Source organism: Aplysia californica, unplaced genomic scaffold (assembly GCF_000002075.1).
Source record: "Aplysia californica isolate F4 #8 unplaced genomic scaffold, AplCal3.0 scaffold00939, whole genome shotgun sequence".
Taxonomy (NCBI): domain Eukaryota; kingdom Metazoa; phylum Mollusca; class Gastropoda; order Aplysiida; family Aplysiidae; genus Aplysia; species Aplysia californica.
In genome coordinates, this window is record NW_004798209.1 from 53,334 (window position 1) to 62,464 (window position 9,131).

The 9,131-nt window shown below is 36.7% G+C and overlaps 1 protein-coding gene across 1 annotated transcript in view; it reads right to left on the reverse strand.

Annotated features, from left to right (window-relative positions):
* LOC106013490 (lysozyme g) overlaps positions 1-7,263 on the reverse strand; it is a gene marked incomplete at its 5' end in the record, with an annotated part of 11,938 nt that extends 4,675 nt beyond the window's left edge. Inside the window, 4 exon segments of the mRNA XM_013089382.1 lie at positions 1,283-1,328; positions 2,800-2,904; positions 6,305-6,411; positions 7,174-7,263. Of these exon segments, the coding sequence (XP_012944836.1) occupies positions 1,283-1,328; positions 2,800-2,904; positions 6,305-6,411; positions 7,174-7,263 (348 nt within the window).
* Between the last annotated feature and the right edge of the window lie 1,868 nt (positions 7,264-9,131).

Here is a 9,131-nt window from a genome sequence, read left to right on the forward strand (position 1 = left end):
GGGGGGCTGAGAGCGCTCGAGCCAAACTAAGTATGTACAAAGATAGTGCATAACAAGATGGTCCACTCAGCGAAAAAAGTGTCCGCGGAAGTCCGCTCTTTGCTTCAGATGGCGCTGCAGTCTGTTTTGAAGCTCTCTTTCGTTTCTCCAGAAGAATAGCACCTAATTGTCTGCGCAGATCGACTACTGTTCATCAGCTGTTCGGGTTCATTCAGTGCGGAGTTTTAGGTATTTTTAGATTTTAATGACCTCTCGCCTTTCACTCTAAAGTCAAATTAAACGAAGAAAACAGTCACCCCTTCCTCTGGAAGAGGTTTTTGTCAACGTAACCATTTTAAAAAAGCGTTTTTCCGAAATTTGAATTCTTATATACTCAAAAACTTGTTGGTTTCACTTTGATTTTTTAAACACAAGTAAGGTAACTGTTCGCAAAGGGTGTGCATTGGCGAAGAGGACGCCAGCGAATTTTGAGGACACTTTTTTAATTGGCTCAAAGAGAGAAGTGGCCCCTTTAGTTGCGTAGACTCTTTGCTATGTACATATTCTCGCCAAAACTGGCATCGCGATCCGTAGTTACATAACCACGTACGTGTCACGTGTATGTATTTCGTGCATATTACTTATCGCATGGAACCGGTTACGGGAAAGAGCGAGGGATCCGTATTCTTGAATGCTTTTTTTTTTTTTTTTTACCTGTAAAATACGTACGTAATACGGAATCAAAATACGTACCAAGACGGGGGTGGCGGGTGCTCTGGTGTGGTTTGCTCCTTCTTTCCTATCAAACATCTATAGTCTTTATCTCTCCTTTTTTTTATATGTTTGTTAAAATCGTGTAACACGTCTAATCTTCTGCACCTACATGCCCGTATTGTGTTGCAAGTGCCGTAAAGCTCTTACTAAAACAAAATACGTGCCAGAGAACAGGGCCTTCAGACAAACCAATTTAAGTTCACAACGCCCCGTTGGGGAAACGAACCAGAGCCATTTCCTGCGTGGTCCAGCATGATACAAACAGAGCCTTACGGGGCACTCTGAGTGAGTGAGTGTGTGTATGTGTGTGTATGTGTGTGTGTGTATGTGTGTATATGTGTGTGTGTATATGTGTGCGTGTGTGTGTGTGTGTATGTGTGTGTGTTTGTGTGTGTGTATATGAGTGTGTGTGTATGGATGTGTGTGTATGTGAGTGTGTGTATATGTGTGTGTATGTGTGTATGTGTGTATGTGTGTGTGTTTGTGTGAGTGTATGTGTGTGTGTGTGTGTAACAGAGATGATATTTACCTTGCAAAGCTTGAGCATCCGTCCAGCTGGGGAATTTGCGTTTTACCTGAGACAAAACAAATCAAATTATAGTTACACTCGAGACCCTTGCAACATTTAATTTGTGTCACAACACGGTGAAATCGTCAATTTTGAGGAGTGTGGAGTTATTGGTATAATACTATTTAGAGCCTGTTCTTTTCCTTCGCTTCTGATGAAAAAAAATCCCATCTTTCTTCAATAGAAGTTGAGACATTTGGGATTGTAGGAAGTAGGGGTCGCGTGGTGCCAGAGGTAAAATTTGCAAGGAAATGGATGCCAAGGTTTGGTGACTTCTAAAGATGTAGCCTTCTTGGAAACTGAAAATTTACCCTTTTTTGTACCTTTGATCAAAGTTTCTTTTTTTTTCCTTTTTAAAAAAAGTACAATCCAGCAGAAAAGCATTTTAAAATGAGTATAAAAGGTGTTGAGCCCAGAAAAACAACAACAACAACAACAACAACGACAACAACAACAACAACAACAACAACAACAGCAACAACAACAACAACAACAACAACAACAGAATCAATAGAAGTTGCCCAACGGGCGGAAAAGGTACCATTATTATTATTATTATTATTATTATTATTATTATTATTATTATTATTATTATTATTATTATTATTATTATTATTGTTATTATTATTATATATAATATATTATTATTATTATTATTACCATTATTATTATTATTATTATTATTACTATTACTATTACTATTATTATTACTAACATTATTATTATTATTATTGTAGTTATTAATGTTGCTATTATTATTGTAATTACTACTACAACAACAACAACTACTACTACTTCTACTACTACTACTGCTAATACTACTACTACTACTACTACTACTACTACTACTACTACTACTACTACTACTACTACTACTACTACTACTACTACTACTACTACTACTACTATCACAAGTGCCGTATTGGCGCTCATGACCTTATGCAGTTGCGAGCGCCGTAAAACCTCTACTTAAACATAAAACAAGTGCCGTAAAACCAAGAACCATGGAATCACAACTAAAGAGTGGGGAGAATCTTAGGTACACCTGGACTAAAACCTCTAAGTACTCAGAATCTTAGTGGCGTCGGTAACCTAGTGGTTAGGCTACCAGATTCGTAATCGTGAGATTCCGAGTTCGGGGGTTCGAGCCTCAGCTCGGTCCGACGTTGTGTCCTTGGGAAAAGCACTTTACACGAACTTCCCACTTTGCTCTGGCCTATCGGAGACGGACGTTAAACTAGGAGGTCCCGCCCCTTAAATAACCTAATAGTGTTGATAGGGGCGTTAAACCTATACCATTTCACCCTTTTTTCAGAATCTTTGGAAAAACTAGAACAAAAACCTCCAAGTACTCAGAATCTTTGATAAAACTTGACCAAAACCTCCAAGTACTCAGAATCTTTGATAAAAGTGGACCAAAAACCTCCAAGTACTCAAAATCTTTGGTAAAACCGGAACAAAAACCTCCAAGTACTCACGCTGTTGATGTTGGGCACCAATATGTCCCTCACCATCATCTCTACGTGACAGCAGCTGTCCCAGCCACAAGACTTGCAGTTCAGCCCGGACTTCTTGATGTCACACTGCGGGGATCAAGCAACTAGCTATGAATGTCTTAGCTCCAACTTGTCACAACGGTTAGGGAGCTTTCGAAATGTCTCAAAATGTGTGTGTGTGTGTGTGTGTGTGTGTGTGTGTGTGTGTGAGTGTGTGTGTGTGTATGTGTGTGTGTGTGTGTGTGTGTGTGTGTGTGTGTGTGTAGTTGTGTCCGATGTGTTTTAATACGGATAATAGAATATGGTATATCAAGCAACTAGCTGTGTATGTCTTAGCTCACACTTGTCACAACGGTTAGGGAGCTTTCGAAATGTCTCAAAATGTGTGTGTGTGTGTGTGTGTGTGTGTGTGTGTGTGTGTGTGTGTGTGTAAGTGTGTGTGTGTGTGTGTGTGAGAGTGTGTATGTGTGTTTGTGTCCGTGTGTTAATACAGATAATAGAATAGAGTAGATATATATAGATAGATAGATATATATATAGAGAGAGAGATAGATATATATATATAAATATATATATATATATATATATATATATATATATATATATATATATATATATAAATATATAAACCTAAAATAAATTGCAAATCATATGGCCAACGCTCTCTTTCATATTTTACCCCACTTGTTTGGAAGAGGCTTCCAAAAACTATCATTGAAGCAGAAAATCTAGAAATTAGAAGAAAAAAAAACTAAAAGCATTTCCATTTTCATCATACTTCGATTAGACAGAAACTGTCCAAGCTGTAGATCTTCGTGAGTTTGTTTGTGCGTATGTACGTATGTGTGTATGTATGTATGTGTGTATGTATGTGTGTGAGTGGGTGCGTGCGTACGTGAGTATGTGTGTGCACGCATATGTTATACTATGTGCCTATAAAATTTATTTGTAAATCCATGTTTCATGTTAAGCGCATAGAGCATTGCATAAGTGGATATGTGCTATAAAAATGCAATCCATTATTATTATTATTATTATTATTATTATTATTATTATTATTATTATTATTATTATTATTATTATTATTATTATTATTATTATTATATTATTATTATTAATATTATTATTATTATTATTATTATTATTATTATTATTATTATTATTATTATTATTATTATTATTATATGAAAATGTATACAGATGTAATATATAAACATATATACGGTAGCGTCCAAAAGAAACTTGAAAATATAATCACCAAATAATTGTGTTGAAACCTTATATTACCCACTTATGCAGCATACCAATGTATAGCTAAATAAGTTCTACATTATCTGACTTAATAATTCATCTACGTTCAGAGACGCCCAAGATATGGTCACTCAAAATTGACTTTTAAAAATCAGACTTGACAAATTTGAGCAAAATCAAAGAAACGTAGAATTGTCTTCCTGCGTATATTTAGGAGCATTAATATTGATAGAATGGACATACCTTGCATATCCAATGAATGGAGAATTTATATTTGTCTCTGTAGTAAACACCATTTTACTGCCATGTTTTGTCTCTATATAGTTTTTTTAAAACGGCAGTCAGAGCAATCGCAAATACCACGCAACACTTGGACTTAACGGTAAATGTACAAATTGTTGTTTTGCTTAGAAGCCATTGGTCTTGTGTAGTCCACGAACCCTTTGGGCATCGACAGTTAAATTTTGGATATAATTATTTGTCATTTCATCCCAAATGTCAAAGAGGTTGCAAACGAGGGGTCTAGTTTGGGAGCAAAGTCGCTTTTCTTCAGCTCTGGCTTGATGGGACTTCACATACCTGTAGGATTCTTATCGGGATCACCTAGCGGCAGATATGTACCTCCAAAAACAAAGAAAGAAAGATATAAAAGAAGTGTTTTACCATCTAGCATAAGGCTTTTATCAGAATGAGCATAGATGTGTGTTGCTCTTAGAGTATGTATCTATATATAACTCCAAAGATCTAGTATTTAAATAACTGCATGTGGTTGAATGATGCATTTGATGTAAATGTACATTTTGTCAGCTTTACTTCTCCTTTCATATTGAATTTTAATGAGAGTAATGTATATAATTTAAATATTTTAAATGTATACCTGCATGTGTTTTTACGGTCCTGTGCAGCCAATGAAAATTTCCCTCTGGGATAATAAAGTACTATCTTATCTTATCTTATCTTTTATCGGGAGTATTTACTGGTGACCACTCCAACGTTAATTTGATTTGGTTTTCAAAAGAATGGTCTTCTGGCATTGGTCTTGTGAGAAAATGCTTTGCTATACACGGAGATGTCTACTTGAATGACACTATGACGAAAAGAAGGGTAAGACATGACGTTCCAACACTTGCGCCATATAGTCCACTAAACCAAGCCATCGAATGATTCTCACGAGGGCGGTTCTGTTCATTCCACCCAAGACCACCCAAAACCATGGCAGTTTCGTGGCCTCTGTTCCTCACTGAGAGAGGATTATGTCCAAAATCTAATAAACACGGTCCATGTCCATGTGCAAAAAATGATTTGTGAGGCAGCGTGGTGGAATCAGGCTCTCGTCAAAACAATCAAAGTGAAGAAACTTGCATCTTTCCGCAGTTTGTGAATTTTCATCAAATTTTAGTTTTTTGGCTCAACATCTTTCATGCCCTTTAAAGAACTCATTTCTGAGTGGATTTTTCAGTAAAAATGTTGATTAAAGGCACAAAAATGTAAATTTTTAATTACCACGGACTCTTAAGCTAAGAAAAAAACAAATCTTTGGCGGCCATTTTCTCACTAATTTTACCCCTGAAAACAGGTGACCCCCACCTCCTTCATTCGCAAATATCTCGACTTGTATTCAAGATAAATGGATATTTTTTTCAACCAAAAAAAGACAAGTGAACAAGCTTTAAGATGATACCAACAACTCTATGTGCCAAAAAATTGACGAGAGCCTGATTCCACCACGCTGCCTCACATTTCGTGCTCGACACGAAACCAATAGCTCCTTAAAAAAGCAAACAAATTAAAACTAATTGTCACTGTTAAGTCCAGATTTTGCCTGGTATTTGTAACTTCTCTGTTTTCCAATCTGTTTGAAAATATCACCAGAAGATGGTGTTCGTTGTAAAGAAAACAATATTCTCTTTTCATTTGATATTCAATGCACGTCCATTCAACCAATTTTGATGCATCTCAATTTACGCACGAACATATTTTTACGTTTCTATGATTTCGCACAGTTTTGCCAAGCCTGATTTTTTAAAGGTCAGTTTTGAGTTACCATATCTCTCGGCGTCTCTTAACTTAGGTGAAATATTAATGTGTCAAATGTTGCAGACTTTATTTAGCTTTAAATTGGTATGCTGCATGAGCGGGTAGTGCAAGGCTTTAACACGAGGATCAAGCGCCGTAAAACACTATGGAAAAAAGTAGGGGTAAAATGTAATGTAAAAGATAATTTGTTGTGGGTAACCTGCAGTATCCCCCAGGCCTTCTTATGGTCCCCGTAGCCGTCCTTGAGCAGAGATCCGCCCCGGGACTCCCTGCTGGCCAGTGCTGCGATGAGCGAAGCCTGGATGCCTGCGGGAAGAGTTCTTGTCTTAGTAAGCGTTTTACGGCACATGCAACACAATTAGGTCACATTTGTGCAGAAGATCACAAAGGTGTCAGCCAGAGATCAGAGGTCACCAACTGACAAAAAGAAAATTCTATTACAATAATGATATACCTAAAACAATGGGTGAAAGGCCATTTGAATATCAAGGCCCCCAGATCTGGAATGCTTTGCCAAGTAGTTTAAGATTGGTCAATTCCTTTGATTCAATCAAATATCAGCTGATGTCATAATTTCTGTTTTTAGATTGATAAGACGAATATTTAGAGAGATTTTGTTTTGTTCAGAACACAACGTTTTTTCTTACTGTTGTACGTCGTATTGTAAAGCGCTCAGAGCCTGTGTACTTTAATCGGGGTTGAGCGCTATATAAATGTCATTTATCATTATTATTATTATCATTATTATTATTATTATTATTATTATTATTATTATTATTATTATTATTATTATTATTATTATTATTATTGTAATTATCATAACCATCATTATTATTATTATTATTATTATTATTATTATTATTATTATTATTATTATTATTATTATTATTATTATTATTATTATCATCATCATCATTATTATGATGATGATGATATCCTTATTAGTATCATTATTATCATTATTATCATTATTATCATTATTATTGTATTATAATTATTATTATTATTACTATTATTATTATTATTGTTATTATTATTATTATTACTATTATTATCATTATTACTCACACTGGGAGACTGCAACTTTCTGGAAGCAGGTTTTGTACTTGTTCAGGTAAGTGATGTCGGCCTGGGCGTCGCTGTTAGAGGCAGACACACCTGACGTGGTCAGACAAGGAATAGAAAAACCGTTAACCATTGAGGCAGAGGAAGATGAGGCCAACTTCTTCTTCTTCTTCTTCTTCTTCTTCTTCTTCTTCTTCTTCTTCTTCTTCTTCTTCTTCTTCTTCTTCTTCTTCTTCTTCTTCTCCTCCTCCCCCTCCTCCTCCTCCTCCTCCTCCTCCTCCTCCTCCTCCTCCTCCTCCTCCTCCTCCTCCTCCTGCTCCTTCTCCTTCAAGTTCAAGGACTGGAGTAGACACTAACGATCCTGGTACTCCACTCCTTCCTGTTGTATGTCTTCTTGATCAGCTCGGTTTTCTCTTTGTCTTATTGTTACAAAATTGTTCAGGTCATCTGTGTATGTTGTTCTGTGTCTTTCTCTGCTCTTCTCTCCCTCTACCTTTCCACACAGCAGTAGTTTCTCTTGTCCTTTTGATCTATTTATGTGGCCACAGAATCTCATCAATATTCTTTTTCTGATGACTCTTATTATGGATCTTTCACATCTTGTAATTTCGGGCACTTCTTTGTTAGTTTTCCTGGGAATCTCGTGGACTAGAGGTTACTGTGTTCGCCCCTCATTCAATAGGTCCCGGGTTCGAAACCTGATAGCGACGGAATAATTTTTCTTTTAAAAAATGGTCTCATTTCTTTAAAAAATGTATCATTTCACGTAGTTTCCTGCTCTCTAAGCATGTTCTTTCGTCTGCTTCGTCTCCACTTTCTGACCCCCCCCCCACCCGTTTTCCCTCTCCGCTGGGCTCCTGGCTCTTTCTGCAGACTTTCTACTGCTACTGCTGTTTTTCAGCTACACCCCTGATCTTTTGGTAGGTAAGATCCCCAGCACCTAGCCTTCTCGGATAAGGGCAAAATTTCTCAGAGGACCCATGTACACGTTGCGTACGTTAAAGATCCCTTGGTGGTCCTAAGATCGACAAGAGTAGGCTTCGGACGCCACCGAAGCAAAATTCAAAATTCCTTTTAAAGTGATATTGCGTAATTTGTCCCATGTGCTCATAATATGACCTTATGCAGATGCAGATGCGAGCGCCGTAAAACACTTACTAAAACAAATAACAAACATTTGTTTTCCTCTCTGTCCATGAGATTCTGATTATTCTCCGTAAATGCTACATTTCAGCACCTGTCTGTGTACTTGTCTAGAGTCCAGCTCTCGCATCCATACAAAAGGATTTACCATACCTACGCTTTCGGAGTTCTTAATTTTGTGTTCACTGATATGACTAACGTTACCATCCAAAACACTGAGTAGGCAATAACTATTTCCCTAAACTCCATCTCTCATTATTCCCTTATGCCAGAGGTGTAACTCTCATGAAATTGGAAATGAAATTCACTTTATTTGCTATTATTCACACTTTGTCCATCAAAGGAAATTGTTCATTTCTCCCAGCCTGACTCGGCCCAGTGACAAAAATAATATGCAATGTTTGACCCATGATAAGAGATATGTGCACAACCTGTACTTTTTCATTATGGAAAATCTGTTTATCAAATGAGTGTTTTATGTGATGTGATGAGAACAAATGGCCTTAAACACTGTACAAACTTACTTAAAGTGTGGGGGGGGGGGACTAAATCTGAAGGCTATCTCGTTTATCAGTAAACCAAATTTTACCAAATTTCGCACATATAGCAAGCACAATAAGGAGTCTTAAAATCTGCAATCAAATTTGAGAAAAAATGGATACGGTGGCCATAGTGGATTTTGTTATAACATGCCTTAGTAATGAATACCCCACTTATTTTTCATGGAAATTGATTGTTTGTTTGCATGAATGTTAGCAAACATTAGATCTAAAAATGTATTCATAACACACACACACACACACACACACACACACACA